Genomic DNA, 16,993 nt, shown 5'->3' with positions numbered 1-16,993 from the left:
CCATAAGCTTTTTTGCAGGAGGGTGCTGGATGAGGATGTTTGGCCAATTCCATGAATAAGCGTTTGGCTCTGTGTGGAAGTAAACTGGAATTGTCGGAAAAAAACCCCAAGCTTAACCAGGGGCAACAAGATGGTACATTAAAGACAGATTTCAGACGAGACAAACAGTACCGATGAGACGGTACAAACAGGACGGACATTTAACACGTAGGCTTTTGCGACCAATATTATGAATTGTAATCCATTTTTTGGGTCAAACCTCAACATTTAAATGGGTACGACGTTCCGCTGATAGTTACAACCTGCATCGTCAGGCAGTAAGCCAGGATTGGGCGGAGGGTTCACGACACGAAATTTTATTTATGGGATCTGACCCAGAAAAATATATCAAAGACGAATCACACACAGTACAGATGGGCACCACAAGACAGTACAAACAAGGCAGGCAAATCAATCACGACTAGAAAGAAGAGCACAACAATGAGTCATTCTTCAACGACATCAAAACGTCACAATCGTTACAATTCATTGAAAATTATGAGGGGGCAGGCGGGGTGGAGGCTAAATTGTTATGACGTGCGTGAAGGTAACGAAGTTGATCGGGGGGTGAGGTGTAGTGTTGGCGTTGAGTCTCACCTGGCGCCATTCGACAGTCTGATGATCAACTGTGACTTGACATCAAGCACACGTCCCAGCCAGCAGTCCATCTCCACGTAGTCCCCATACGCATACGGCTGAGGAATACCGATGAAGCTCGTGAGAAGCGGCAAACATGGGATGCACAACCTTGATTTGAAGCTTTCGTGACTGCAGGAATCCATACTCTTATTTCGGTAAAGTCACGTAGGTATACAATTAAATAAATTGTGAGTACGGGGTGTACAGCTATCACAATAGGAAATATTCAATGCGCTTCAAGCAGCATTCAAAATATGGGTCCTACGTACAGTGAGGGAAAAAAGTATTTGATCCCCTGCTGATTTTGTACGTTTGCCCACTGACAAAGAAATGATCAGTCTATAATTTTAATGGTAGGTTTATTTGAACAGTGAGAGACAGAACAACAACAAAAAAATCCAGAAAAACGCATGTCAAAAATGTTATAAATTGATTGGCAATGGTCTTGTAGCCCATTTCAGCCTTGTGTAGGTCTACAATCTTGTCCCTGACATCCTTGGAGAGCTCTTTGGTCTTGGCCATGGTGGAGAGTTTGGAATCTGATTTATTGATTGCTTCTGGACAGGTGTCTTTTATACAGGTAACAAGCTGAGATCAGTCGCAATGCCTTTACAATTTATTTCACTATTTTTATTTTACCGGCCAAGGACCAAAGGGCTATACAGCTTTTTTCCATAAGCGACCTGGCCACACATGATAGCTCAAAGAAGTGGCTTATAATGTGGAAATGTATAGCAGCCAAATACTCTAAATGCATATTTCTAAATGTGGAGGGGAAAAACCAGAAGACCCGGAGAACATGGAAACTCCAAATCTACAGATGACAGAGGGTCGGTGTCGAACACACGACCTCCGGTATACCAGGCGAGCCAGTTAACTCGACAGATATATACAGGAGTCACTCATTCTGGCACACTTCCGCTGGACGACGAGAACACATTCCATTGACTAAGCGACAAAATTCATGTTCGGTGTTGCCACGGGCCGCACCCACCGTGAAGTAGGTGAGATCTCTGGTGTTCACGGGGTAGATCATTTCTCCAGATCCGAGCAGCACAACAGTGCAGTAGACTTTGACATCCAGCACGGTTCCAGACTGAGCCTCCTGCAGCACGCACAAATGGCACACATCAACCGTATAGCCTACATAGAAGGGTTGGGCAAGCGCCTATTTAGGGCCAAAACAGCACATTGGTGGGTGACGTGGCCAGCACCAACAGCCACGACGCCTTTATCTTCCCAGTGCTGATGTGGAAACATGCCTTTAGATTATATTCTTGGTTCTTTCGGTAAAGTCACGTTGAAGGGAAACGATAAAATAATACAAATATAAAACAATAAAATTCTCACGATGTTTCGACTGCAACACAAGCAATCATCATCAGGTGTGAAAACCACAGCAAGAAAATTTGAAAAAAGTGGCGTTTTTTTTTAACGTTAGCACCACGGAGAGCGATTTGGCAGTTTGTTCAAATGGACGAGTCCATCTATGTTCGGAAAAGAGCAGGGGGGAGACGAAAATAATGGATGCGGTCTGAAAGCCACCATAAGCGTGAACAATCAATTAAGACCCGAAATGGTTTATCAAATCCTTCCAATGATTGCTAATCCAGAATCCATCTTCTCGGTTGAAATTGTCTTTGTGTTTGTATATGTGGACAGCCTCATGAACGAATCTCTCATGGTAGCCAGATGGCTTGCAGAGAACCTCTGTCTTGGAGAAGTCAATGTCATGTGATCCTACTGAATTATAACAGTGATAACAGTGATCTGTCTCGACAGCCTCGTTGATCCGACCGAAATGATAAATGAGCCCAAGAATGATGAGTCGCTAAGCAGATAATGCTTAATGATTTTGCGTTCAGTTGATAAATAAGAGACCACACTGCAACAGGGTTACCAAAAATGTGCCAGCAACATAAAAGTAGTAAAAAAATTTACATTAAAGGGTGTGCCTGTTGCTAAATATCTACTAAACGCACGAACAGTTCAGATGCCAATTTAAAACTGTTCATCAGAAAACATTTCCACATTTTATTTCATATCATGCTGTCATGATGTATAGTGCAGCATCCAAATCGCATTCACTCTCTCGCCCTATTTATGTGTGCTATGAAAAAGAGCCCCCTTGCCAAAGCATCACCCATCACACATCTTCTTTTATGGTCACAGTGGTATTGACAATGTGTTGAGCTTTTTGATATTTGTGCTTCTTCACTGCTGCCAAATGCAGTACAATCGAATAATTTGCTTCAACAAATTCAGCGGGTGACAACGGAGAGGAGAGTCTCTCGTGATAATCGATTCCTGCAGTGTAATCGAATCTGGCATATGCACATTTCTATGCATGTGTAGTGAATGTATGAATTAACAATTGCCACCTGTACTAGGTTTCCCAGATCATCTTCTATTTAGAGGTGGCAACCCTCGTATCGATAAGTTCATAATCACCCACGTAACAATTCACCCAACCGCACAAGTGGAATGTTGTTGTACATTCAATGCATCATCTGCAGTGTTGCGTGGAGCCGTGCGAGGCACTTACCAACTGATTTCCACCGCGTCTGACGATGTCTCTCGGCATCAGAGATCGGTCTACGAGCTTCAGCTGAAAGACAAGTCGGTGTTCACGCACCGTAAGATCACCAGTCAATTTGCTAAATAAAACATTGTTAGAAAACACTTCGCTTATGGATGAAATAAAAACACACATAAGCGAATGTGTCTGCAAGCACGCCTTCTTCACAGGAGAAAGAGAAGGTGTAGTGAAATATTTTCAGAAAACATTTTAGGATGTGGGAGATTTAAATGGCCAAGATAAGTGTAACTTTATCTTACAACGCTGGAAATTATGATGACCTTTGCAGCAAGGACACTCAGATGCGGTTGATGTTTTCTCCATTGAAAGTGTATGCCTTTATTTCACCGATCCAAATTTCACAAGTGCCGAAGGAGGCACGGAGAGACGCATACATGCACCAGTAAGGCGTCGAGAGACGGAAGTGGCCTTTCGGCAGGACACGTCACGGTTAGAAGGGGATGGTGGCTCGTGGTGGTCAGACATATGGAGGCAGCCGAAGGAGTAAACACGGAAAAAAGGATTGTCCAGTACACAGATTGAGCAATGACATCCGTTTATATGCAGTGGCTACACGGATTTCTGTATTGTAAGGAGCTGAGAAATGGCGACGGTTAGGGGATGCCTTCATCTAGCAGTGGATAATAATGGTTCATAATGGCTGGTCATTAGATAAGAAAACCTTAAAACCATAAAGTGCTGCTACATATAAAGTACTTGACGATAAAATTAACTGAACAAATGCCACAATGGTTCAATGCTGGCGCAGTATATTATGGTTTGGACACGAGCACAGATTACTAATTATACCATCATGCATCAGCCATGCAACAATGCATCCATGAACATTGATTATTACCCTCACGATGCACGCGTCAAATGATGCAAGAATCGATTACTTACAACTCACGCAAACGGCATGCAAGTAGCATGCAAACATTTTATTTTGGCTCAATGGTGAGGGATACGGCAAAAAAATTTAGCCACAAAAAACCTAGACGGCCCTAACTACACAAACTCGAATTGATGCAGATACTAATCATTAATCAATTTGTGGGGCAGGGGGGTTAGACAGGGAGAAGGCGACTGTCATGACAGGCCTATCTGACGACGGCTTACATCACATCAGAGGCGAGCGTGATATGTAAGCATGTTGAACTTCTTTTGCACAGTACGTGGCCAACCGGGCTACATCGGCGGTGCAGGAAGCCATATGAGGCATCTCTCCCTCACCGTATACCAAACCACCCCGAGCAGTTTTGGTAAAACGTGGTCAAATCACTCCGACGACACGGCACCGCGTGGAAAGGCATCCACCTCCGATGGGCGCCGTTGGCCACGTAGGGTGCTAAAGAAGTTCAGTGCACGTACGCACACCCCGCAGTGGGACTGCCAAAGGGCTTGTGCCCTTGTAAAGCAACCTGTATTTTTAACACTGTATAGCAATCTGAAAACAATAAGTGTAAAACAGCGGTGTTCACGTTCGCTGGCATCAACTTGCTGCAAAGCAGCAAAATGGGAGAGAGAGAAAAAAATGCGTTGCATATTACTGTGACGGTGCTGTTTGCACGAGCAAGCACTGCGTAAACACAATACTCTCGTACAACACATTTAACGTCACCATACACCAGGGCTGCGAGATGGTGCAGTGCCTGGTGTCATTGAAGAAAGAAGTAGAAGATACAAATTACGCTGCTGTCGATTTGCAAAAAACGACACGTGCAATTTGGTATCGGCAGCCACTGTGATTACATAACCGGCGTGAAGGCATGGCAGTGCGTAAGTGAAGGTGCCGTGGGAAGATGGTTGGAGCCATCCATTGCTAGCCGCCGGTTCACGAGAACACACCACACCGATCAGCTCGGCACAAACACCGCCTCACCACAACACTACTACTCTAACCACAACACTACTACTCTAACCACAACACCTCTCTAACCACAACACCTCTGTCACCACGTCTAACCACAACGCCTCTCTAACCACAACACCTCTCTAACCACAACACCTCTCTAACCACAACACCTCTCTAACCACAACACCTCTCTTAACACAACACCTCTCGAACCACAGCATCTTTGTCACCACGTCTAACCACAACACCTCTCTTACCACAACAGCTCTCTCACCACAACACCTCTCTTACCACAACACCTCTCTCACCACAACACCTCTCGAACCACGTCTAACCACAACACCTCTCTCACCACAACACCTCTCTCACCACAAGACCTCTCTCACCACAACACCTCTCTTACCACAACACCTCTCTAACCACAACACCTCTCTAACCACAACACCTCTCTAACCACAACACCTCTCTCACCACAACACCTCTCTAACCACAAGACCTCTCTTACCACAACACCTCTGTCACCACGTCTAACCACAACACCTCTCTTACCACAACACCACGTCTAACCACAACACCTCTCTTACCACAACACCTCTCTTACCACAACACCTCTGTCACCACGTCTAACACAACACCTCTCTAACCACAACACCTCTCTTACCACAACACCTCTTACCACATCTGTCTAACCACAACACCTCTCTTACCACAACACCTCTGCCACCACGTCTAACCACAACACCTCTCCGACCACACCACCTATCATCTGGCCCCAACACCTCTCTCACCACATCTGTCTAACCACAACACATCTCTAGCCATAAGACCTCTATAATCATAATAACTCTTAAAAAAACTAAACCTAATTGGACCCAACACTTATCTAACCACAACACCTCTCCAATCACCTCTCCAATCACACCACCTATCATGCCCCAACACCTCTCTTCTAACAACATCTCTCAGTTAAACTCATCTCTACCTACCAGTGAGATATGGTGTGTGGAGACTCGGTGTCGTGTGACTTCAGAAATGAATATTTAACGTGCCTTCATTTCCACCCCCTAGATTTTATTCTGATTGTGCTCTCGGAGGCAAGTCACGGTGTGAAAAATCTATTCGCAGAGCAGAACCGCCCGTGAAAGTGGATATCACAGACCTACCACTGAGATACGTCTCAGTGAGCTACGGTCCACAAAGGGGGGCACCGACTTTCCCATGAGGGTGATGTAACAATCACCACTCATCATCACAGGCAGCTGCCTGGATTCAAATCCAGAATCTCAGGAGGGGCCAAAACTCACTCCGACTTCGAAGCCACAGAGGAATTGCCCCAACCTCAAGACCCAAAGATACAAGAATATTTATTAGGTTTCACCTAACCCAGGCCGTTTGATAGGCCTGGGTTAGGCGCAATCCTTGGCCGCACAAAGCCCCGGATGAATTCACAATTGACACAGAATAATGGCGTTATAATGACAACGATTAAGCTTCACGGAGAACCCGGGACACGTTCAGAGTGACCAACTATTGGGGATGTTTCAGAAAATTCCATTAGCGGGCGTTTGAATCATGAATTAGAAATGAAAGTGCATAAACATGCACCAATATTTTAACGTACTGTATACAGTACAGTACCTTGTTTTGATTTAAACTGGTATGTAATTTGTGTACGTGTATGGCTATACTTTTGTTGTATTGCAGTGTACGTGTATTGCTATACTGTTCGCCTTTGGCGTTGTTCTCTGGTGTGACACTGGTGTAGGCCAATCAGTTTCGAAGACTTTGCCCATATATTATCAGATTATGTTACCATGTTCACCATAATAAGTAAGTATGCTTAATGCAGTACTTTATTCCTTGCAAAAGGTTTCCATTTGGTGTTTGAACATCCTAACACAACTCCTATTGAATTTCCAAAAAAAGGTTCAACCTATTCTTATGCATTTATACTTTTGTATTGAGTTTGGTGATCCGGGTCACCTTAAAAATGCACACGTTGCGAGTTGACGGAATCATGCCCTGACAATTCAGTGAGGGCGGAGCGGTGTTGCAGTGGGTGGCCGCACTAAACTCCGAACTCAGACCACCCCAGTTCGAATCCCCGGCCATGGCGAGCGATACCTGGACCACCCCCCTGGGTATCGCCGATACCTTAACTACCCCCCTGGGTATCGCCGATACCTGAACCACCCCCCTGGGTATCGCCGATACCTGGACCACCCCCCTGGGTATCGCCGCTTGACCCGTCCACACAGACCGGAGACCAGCGTGGTGAAGTATGGTCAAACAATTCCCACGACCAACGCGGGGGCCGGCCGTTGTCAACGTCCGTGACACGTTTGTGTGTCCATGCAGTCTCCATGCACGATGTGCTGGCCGTTGTCGACACCCAGCAGTGGATCGAGAATGGTCGGGGGAGGGTTGGACGCAGCCTCGCTCCCCTGTCATCGAGTAAGTGTGGGGGGTGGGGGGTCCTCGACCAGACAAACGTCAATGGCAATTACAATTGTGTGGCGCCTGACGAAGCGAGAAACAACAACACAATGGAATGATCACTGTCAATCCATCCGCAGCAGGCGCTGCGTGTCCGCAGGTTGTCCGGGAGCTCCTCGGCATCTCGCCCGGCACAACACGGCGGGGCGGGGGGGCCTCAGGGCCTGGGCCGCGCTGGACCTCTCCTCCGCGGCTTCTGTGCCGGGCTCAACGCCCCCCCCCCCCCCCCACGGCTCTCCTCTCCCAAGCGCGGATACTCCCCGCGGGCTCCCAGCGCCAACAGCGCCCGCCCGCCCGCCACCGCTAAGCCACTCGACCCCGGCGCCACGATACGGATACCAGCCCTTCGCCTCGGCCTGGACTCCCCGCAGGCTCCTCGGCCTAGCCTCGTCTCCCTCCCCGCGGCTCTCCCCACGCGGCTCCGCACGCTTCCCCGTGCCTCGCCGTCTGCCCCCCCCCCCCCTACACACCCTCGTGCGTCTCCCCACATCTCTCTCATCCCGGGCCCCCGTAATGCCCCCCCCGTAATGCCCCCCCCCGTAATGTCCCCCTGACCCAAGTCCCGGCGAGTCCCCCATGCCCCTCAGCATGGCCCTCCCACACCACCAACAGGATCGCGCCCCTCGCCGCGTGTCTCCACGTTCCTCTCGCACCCCCCCCCCATTCCCACCCCCACATCCCCTTGCCTTCCCCGTGTCTCCACCGTGTCCCCGAAACCCCCACGGTCTCCTCCTGCTGCCCACATGGTCTCCCCCGTGTCCCCACGTCTCCCCCCGTATCCCCACGTCTCCCCCCGTCTCCCCCGTGTCCCCACGTCTCCCCCCGTGTCCCCACGTCTCCCCCGTGTCCCCACGTCTCCCCCCACCCCACGTCTCCCCCCACCCCACGTCTCCCCCGTGTCCCCACGTCTCCCCCGTGTCCCCACGTCTCCCCCCGTGTCCCCACGTCTCCCCCCGTGTCCCCACGTCTCCCCCCGTGTCCCCACGTCTCCCCCCGTGTCCCCCCACCCCACGTCTCCCCCCACCCCACGTCTCCCCCGTGTCCCCACGTCTCCCCCCGTGTCCCCCCACCCCACGTCTCCCCCGTGTCCCCACGTCTCCCCCCACCCCACGTCTCCCCCCACCCCACGTCTCCCCCCGTGTCCCCACGTCTCCCCCCGTGTCCCCACGTCTCCCCCCGTGTCCCCACGTCTCCCCCCGTGTCCCCACGTCTCCCCCCACCCCACGTCTCCCCCCGTGTCCCCACGTCTCCCCCCGTGTCCCCCCACCCCACGTCTCCCCCCACCCCACGTCTCCCCCGTGTCCCCACGTCTCCCCCCGTGTCCCCCCACCCCACGTCTCCCCCGTGTCCCCACGTCTCCCCCCACCCCACGTCTCCCCCCACCCCACGTCTCCCCCCGTGTCCCCACGTCTCCCCCCGTGTCCCCACGTCTCCCCCCGTGTCCCCACGTCTCCCCCCGTCTCCCCCGTGTCCCCACGTCTCCCCCCGTCTCCCCCGTGTCCCCACGTCTCCCCCGTGTCCCCACGTCTCCCCCCGTCTCCCCCGTGTCCCCACGTCTCCCCCCGTGTCCCCACGTCTCCCCCCGTGTCCCCACGTCTCCCCCCGTGTCCCCACGTCTCCCCCCGTGTCCCCACGTCTCCCCCCGTGTCCCCACGTCTCCCCCCGTGTCCCCACGTCTCCCCCCACCCCACGTCTCCCCCCGTGTCCCCACGTCTCCCCCCGTGTCCCCACGTCTCCCCCCGTGTCCCCACGTCTCCCCCCGTGTCCCCCCACCCCACGTCTCCCCCCGTGTCCCCACGTCTCCCCCGTGTCCCCACGTCTCCCCCCACCCCACGTCTCCCCCCACCCCACGTCTCCCCCCACCCCACGTCTCCCCCGTGTCCCCACGTCTCCCCCCACCCCACGTCTCCCCCCACCCCACGTCTCCCCCCACCCCACGTCTCCCCCCGTGTCCCCACGTCTCCCCCCGTGTCCCCACGTCTCCCCCCGTGTCCCCACGTCTCCCCCCGTGTCCCCACGTCTCCCCCCGTGTCCCCACGTCTCCCCCCGTGTCCCCCCACCCCACGTCTCCCCGGTGTCCCCACGTCTCCCCCCGTCTCCCCCCACCCCACGTCTCCCCCCGTGTCCCCACGTCTCCCCCCACCCCACGTCTCCCCCCGTGTCCCCACGTCTCCCCCCGTCTCCCCCCACCCCACGTCTCCCCCCACCCCACGTCTCCCCCCACCCCACGTCTCCCCCCACCCCACGTCTCCCCCCGTGTCCCCACGTCTCCCCCCACCCCACGTCTCCCCCCCCCCTCACCTTGCACTCCTTCGCGTCCTGCCGGCTGCCGAGCGGGTACCACTGTACGCGCACGTATCCGCGCTTGAGCGGCTTCGCCTTGTTCTCCTCGTCGTCCGTCTCCGAGCTATCGCCGCTGCTCATGTCGCCGTGGATGAGGCCCACGACCCCGTATCTGGGGTCCCCCGAGACCGAGCCCGTGGAGACGAGGTCCTCGGTGAACAATAAACGCTGCGCCCCGGTGTCGGCCATGCCGCTCCTTCCCCTTCGATGCCTTTGCCGCCGCTGCTCGCTCACTCGCTCGCCGCTGCCTCCTCGAACAGCCGGGATGACGTCACCGCACCGCGAGCACGCACTCGCGGGAAATTACGTCATCCGCCATTGCGCGGCAACGTCATGCGCGCTGGCGAGGGGGAGCCTGCGACGTCATCCGACAAGGCGACAGCGGAGGGGGAGAGGAGGTGGGGTTATGACGTCACCCCAACTTGGACGTGCACGTGGCCTGGCACAGGCGCGCCGTGGTGGCGAATGGCGGGTTGTGGTTTTGGTCAAGTGACGAGGGGCGAGAGGAGAGGGAGAGACTCGGAACGATGAACAACAACAACAAGAAGCGATGGCTCGGGTTGAGCAGTAACTTTATATCTACGGTGACCTTTGCCATCATAGATATAAAAGGGGCCGTCCATAAATGACGTCACGCACCTGGGGGGGGGGGGGGTCAGACATTTGTGAATCCGATGTGTGACGAGAAGGGGTGTTGAGAAATATGACGTCACATCAAAATGCGCAACTTTAAATACATATAGACAACACGTTCTACTTAATTAAATAGACTTTTTTTTATAAATGTTTTATCCTACAACATCAGAGTGCAGCGCCACATTAAATACGCACTACAATGACAATAGTTTAAAGCGATTTGAAGCATGTTTTATTTTCGGGGGGGGGGGCAGAGCTTTGTGACGTCATATTTAAGGGGGGGGTCTGACTTTTTGTGACGCCGTAGTAGTAGCTACTATAGTAGTAGTAGCTACTGTAGTAGTAGTAGCTACTGTAGTAGTAGTAGCTACTGTAGTAGTAGTAGCTACTATAGTAGTAGTAGCTACTATAGTAGTAGTAGCTACTATAGTAGTAGTAGCTACGGGCCCCGCACTTTCAAGGGCCCCGCGCTAAACGCTTTCAAGCTATCAATTCCGGTTCAGTGATTCTGCACTTGCTCTATTACTATAGTACTATACCGCCTTCAACTTTTATGAACGACGACTGGGTGTTTAAGGTTAGCGATTTGTCGTATTATCAGGCTGTATAGCAAATGAAAAAAATATAATTACTCTACTATGCAAGTAAAACATTTGTGTTTTAATATTTGTTTTTTTTTGTAAATTTAGGGCCCCTTTATAACATCATATATGCTACAGACCCCGCACTCGCTTCATCCGGCACTGATTCACGGCCAGCCCACACCTGCCCACAGTCCTCCCTCAATCCCGAATAGCCCCTCGCTCCCCTCGCCTGCTTCCTCCTCTCCTCCCACCGTCTCCCTCCTTCTGGTCGGGAATCCTATCCATGCCCCCCCCCCCCCCTAAGCCACTCTCCACCTCCATTCCCACCGCCGACGTCCCTCTTACACAAACGCGATTTGAGTGCGTGAGCGACGGAGGGAGGCAGAAGTTCAATCCCTGTCACGGTGATCGACCTGCCCCCAGACATTCACCGACAACGTGGATTGTGTCTCAGTTTGGACTCGCAGATATTCACAAACACCATGCAATATGCCAGCGAACGTCTCTGCATTGAAGCTTTCGTTCGGTTGAGGTTGTTTTTTAGTAGTGTTAGGTTTTTTTATTTTTTATTGAAGGTTGGTGTGTCTGTTACTCAGTCCCAATTAGATTAACTATTCATACGCGTGTTTAAAAACTTATCTGACGACATTGTCAATTGTCATCTCCGTGTAAAATTGCAATTTCGAACACGAAATTGTCCTTTCTCTCTGGCCTGTCTCTTTGTGCTATAAGGGTCGTTGTCTAAAACGTCGCCTATTATTATATGTATTATTTCTTTCTTTTAAGGAGTTTGTTAATTGAGCACCACTGCTCCAATTTGATTTCGCGGGACAATAAATGACGTCACCGCCTACAGGCGTGCCGACCTCATCGGCGTGACGTCACCGCGACGCGTGACAACCGCGGGCACCGCGGCACGATCGCACGGGTGACGTCAACGCGTCGTGACGTCACCACAGCTGCGTTACGTAACCCGCGGAAGTTATTTACTAGCGCCCCTAGTGGCTGCAGAGGGGACTCACCACGCTCGTCAATGATAACTGTGGCTTCAAATAGAAATAAAATGCTGTAAAATACTGCGCCCGGTACGTTGCATTTTTATGTCATCGTTGAATTTGCGGGTAAGGGGCCGTCCATAAATGATGTCCTGCGATTTTGGACGATTGTTGACCCCCCCCCTTCGTCACACGGCGTCACAAAAAGTCAGACCCCCCTCAACTATGACGTCACAAAGCTCTGCCCCCCCCCCTCCAAATAAAACATGCTTCAAATCGCTTTAAACTATTGTCATTGTAGTGCGTATTTAATGTGGCGCTGCACTCTGATGTTGTAGGAGAAAACATTTATTAAAAAGTATATTTAATTAAGTAGAACGTGTTGTCTATATTTATTTAAAGTGGCGCATTTTGATGTGACGTCAAATTTCTCACCCCCCCCCCCAGGTGCGTGACGTCATTTATGGACGGCCCCGAAACGGTCCTGAAGTGAAAAGCAAACCGGACTGCCGTCGAACCTCTGGAGACTGCCTCATTTGGGGCATCATTCCATCTTCAACATGCTCCCAAAATAAATCGGGAACTTAGCGCCTCTCGCTGACCGCCTTCCACCACCGTCCGTTCTTCATCGCGTTGCCTGAGCAGATCCTCTTAAACTTCTCCTGAATTCACCCAGAGTGAGATGGCAGCCACGGCGAAACATAATTTCGTGTGTGATGAAAAAGAAGTGTTAAGATACAGTATGTATATACTCCTGGTTCTTTCGGTAAAGTCACGTTGAAGGGAAACAATAAAATAATAAAATATATATAAAACAATAAAATTCTCACGACGTTTCGACCGCAACACAAGCAGTCATCATCAGGTGTGAAAACCAACGGCAAGAACATTTGAAAGAAGTGGCGGTTTGTATTGATTTATTTTTAAACGTTAGCACCACGGATAGCGATTTGACAGTTTGTTTAGATGGACGAGTCCATCTATGTTTGGAAAAGAGGAGGGGGAAGACGAAAAATTAATGTATGCTGTCTGAAAGCCACCGTAAGCGTGAACAGTCAATTAAGACCCAAAATGGTTTATCAAATCCTTCCAATGATTTCTAAACCAGAAGCCATCTTCTCGGTTGAAATTGTCTCTGTGTTTGTATATGGATAGCCTCATGAACGAATCTCTCATGGTAGCCAGATGGCTTGCAAAGAACCTCTGTCTTGGAGAAGTCAATGTCATGTGAGCCTACTGAATTATAACAGTGATCTGCCACGGCCGAGGTGTTGGTCCTACCGTGTTTAAGATCTGCTTTGTGTTCACGAATGCGGTGCGAGACATGGCGTTTGGTTTCTCCAATGTAACTACTACCACAAAGGCAACTTATTTTGTAGACGCCAGGGTACTGTATGTCCGGAATCACATCTTTTACAGACGGAACCAGATCACGGATTTTATGTAATGTGTTGAAACGGACCTGGATCTTGTGTTTATTCAAGATTTTGGAGATCTTTTTTGTGATCCCCGCAATGTAGGGTAAAGTGATGGTTTTGAAAGGCTCCTCAAGAGGGTCCTTCTTCATGGTTTGAGTGATAGATTTGCGGATTGTATAGTCGGAGTAACCATTACCCTTAAGAGCTTGGTGTACGTGCTTGAGTTCACTGCCTATGTGTTCCTGGTCGGATATGCATTGGGCTCTATGGTGCAGAGTCTTGATGAGAGAATTCTTCTGTGGTGGATGGTGGTGGGAATCCGGTTTCAGATAAGCATCCGTATGGGTAGCTTTCCTGTAGACAGAGTGGCTCATTGAGGTCTCTTTTTTATTAGGACATCCAAAAAAGGTAGCTTGCCATCTTTTTCGACTTCCATGTTAAATCTGATGGCTGGATGCATGGAATTGATGTGGTCGAAGAATTGGTCTAGAGCAGGCCGGCCATGTGGCCAGATGACAAAAGTGTCATCCACGTACCTCTTCCATAAGGATGTGTGCAGAGTGGCAGTCTGGATGGCGTCAGCCTCAAATTTTTCCATGAAAATGTTAGCAATAACCGGAGATGGGGGGAGCCCATTGGGGTGCCCCCAGTTTGTTTGTAGAAAGTTCCATTGCCAAGTGAAGTATGTGTTGGTTAAGCAGTGTCTCACCAGGGGGGGGGGGGGGGGGGTACCTCAGTGTTTAGTCCTTGATGAACCAAGTCTTCAATGATTGCGATGGTGTCAGGTACAGGAACTTTGGTGAATAAAGAAACTACATCAAAACTGACAAGCAGGTCGTCTGGGGACAGGGAAATACCCTTGATTGTCGATACCAGGTGAGTAGAATTTTGTACCGCAGAGGTGGTTTTTCCATTGAAAGGCCGCAGGATTTCAGACAGAAAACGAGCCAGTTTGTAGGTGGGGGAGTTGATAGTAGAGACGATGGGACGAAGGGGTGTATCTACTTTATGTATTTTTGGTAAGCCGTATAATCTTGGTGGCCTGGCAGCGGGTTTCAACGAAAACTGTTTAGTTTGATCAATTAATGCGGTTGAATCAGAAATTATTTTGTTGGTTTGTGTAACGAGGCTGTTGGTGGGATTTCTTATTTTTGTATAGCTGCCATCGTCGAGTAATTATTTAATTTTGTTGTCACCTATTTTATCCCTGATGACAGCATTGCCCTTGTCGGCTGAGAGGATTACAATGTCATCCCTCTTTTTTATTTTTTATAATTCAAAACGCTAATCTTTCCTGAGGTTGCTAGCTGGCATCCTAGCGTTTTTTGAGGGTTGCAGCGATTTCAGATCTTGCTACGTCTGCAGCGATGTGAGAGCCACGTCTACTTGGGCAATGATATCATTAACTGGTATGTGTTTAGGTGTGACTGCAAAGTTTAGACCTTTAGCTAAAACGGATTTCAGACCATCGGAAATAGAACTGTTACTGCGATTAATTACGACTTTAACGTCTAGCTTTTTGGTGTGTGGGTTCGGTATTTTGTTGAAGAGGTTAATTTTGGAAATCAGGTTGTCCTTACATTTGGTCGACATAGTAGCAGCTGAAGAGGCAGTCATATTGTCCACATGTTCCCAATCCGATGTGGACATTGTTGCCGTCAATGATAAGTGTGATTTGTAGAGTGCCTTGTCTAACTGAGGAGCTTTTCAAAACCATCACTTTACCCTACATTGCGGGGATCACAAAAAAGATCTCCAAAATTTTCAATAAACACAAGCTCCAGGTCCGTTTCAACACATTACATAAAATCCGTGATCTGGTTCCGTCTGTAAAATATGTGATTCCAGACATACAGTACCCTGGTGTCTACAAACTAAGTTGCCTCTGTGGTAGTTGATTACAATGGAGAAACCAAACGACATGTCTTGGACCGCATTCGTGAACACAAAGCAGACTTTAAACATGGTAGGACCAACACCTCGGCCGTGGCAGATCACTGTTATAATTCAGTAAGCTCACATGACATTGACTTCTCAAAGACAGAGGTTCTTTGCAAGCCATCTGGCTACCAAACACAGAGACAATTTCAACCGAGAAGATGGATTCTGGCTTAGCAATCATTGGAAGGATTTGATAAACCATTTTGGGTCTTAATTGATTGTTCACGCTTACGGTGGCTTTCAGACAGCATACATCAATTTTTCGTCTCCCCCCTCCTCTTTTCCGAACATAGATGGACTCGTCCATCTAAACAAACTGTCAAATCGCTATCCGTGGTGCTAACGTTTAAAAATAAATCAATACAAACCGCCACTTCTTTCAAATGTTCTTGCCGTTGGTTTTCACACCTGATGATGACTGCTTGTGTTGCAGTCGAAACTTCGTGAGAATTTTCTTGTTTTATATATATTTTATTATTTTGTTTCCCTTCAACGTGACCTTACCGAAAGAACCAGGAGTATGAATCACTGCAGTCACGAAAGCTTTAAATAAAAATTTAGGTGTTAAGATGTTCAAACACCAAATAGATATATTCTTGGTTCTTTCGGTAAAGTCACGTAGACATAAATATAATAAAATTTCAAATAAATTAAAAGCAAAAAAAACACGTTTCGATCACAACACAAGCGGTCTTCATCTCCGCCTGATAAAGCTCGCTTGTGCTGCGATCGAAACGTCGTGTTTTTGCTTTTATTTTTAATTTTATTTTCTATCTACGTGACTTCACCGAAAGAACCAAGAATATAATTCCTGCAGTCACGAAAGTTGAAAGTCAAAACCAAATAGATATCATTTGCAAGTCTGCATTAACCGCACGTATTTATGGCAAAACATGCTCTGATAATGAATGCATTAAATTAGATTTAAAGCTTTCGTGACTGCAGGGATTCATATTCTTGGTTCTTTCGGTAAAGTCACGTAGAATTGTTTTATATTTTTATTATTTTATTGTTTCCCTTCTACGTGACTTTACTGAAACCAAAAAAATGAATGCATTTAAAAAAAACTGATTGGCCTACACCAGACAGCCTTCTTTATGGCCTTGTCTCACCAGTGTTACCCAGAGAACGCTAAACGGCGAACAGTACAGAGACAATGCAAGTATCAGAGCATCTACAGCTCGGGTCGAGCAGTCATATATATAAAACCTTTTTGCCAATATTATTTGGTGTTCCCGCCACCTCGCGTTTGGAACGAGCTTGCTTCGTTGTTTCGGCTTAAATCACTCCCCCTTTAAATTATGTAATCGATTTAAGAAATATCTTAGCACATGTGGTTAGCAAACCCCGTGGGATTTGGTTGGTATATTCCTGATCGGCACAACACTTCTTTCTGCACGTGAACGGACTTGATGTGCATCACATGGCATTACTTGGCAATATTTCAATACCCATCTAACAGGAATTAT

The 16,993-nt window shown here is 49.1% G+C and overlaps 1 protein-coding gene across 1 annotated transcript in view; it reads right to left on the bottom strand.

The window, feature by feature from the left end:
* Positions 1–10,272, bottom strand: part of UBE2O (ubiquitin conjugating enzyme E2 O) — a 30,301-nt gene extending 20,029 nt beyond the window's left edge. The window contains exons 1-4 of the mRNA XM_032967073.2: positions 9,909–10,272; positions 3,224–3,286; positions 1,673–1,783; positions 637–734 (exon numbers count right to left, since the gene is read on the bottom strand). Coding sequence (XP_032822964.2) covers positions 637–734; positions 1,673–1,783; positions 3,224–3,286; positions 9,909–10,139 — 503 coding nt within the window. The 5' untranslated portion in view covers positions 10,140–10,272. The remainder of the gene's footprint in view (positions 1–636; positions 735–1,672; positions 1,784–3,223; positions 3,287–9,908) is intronic.
* Between the last annotated feature and the right edge of the window lie 6,721 nt (positions 10,273–16,993).

The sequence above is a fragment of the Petromyzon marinus genome, chromosome 37 (genome assembly GCF_048934315.1).
Source record: "Petromyzon marinus isolate PM22_M1 ecotype Great Lakes invasive population chromosome 37, UKy_Petmar_22M1.pri1.0, whole genome shotgun sequence".
In the NCBI taxonomy this organism is placed as follows: Eukaryota; Metazoa; Chordata; class Hyperoartia; order Petromyzontiformes; family Petromyzontidae; genus Petromyzon; species Petromyzon marinus.
This window is presented reverse-complemented; position numbering and strand designations above follow the sequence as displayed.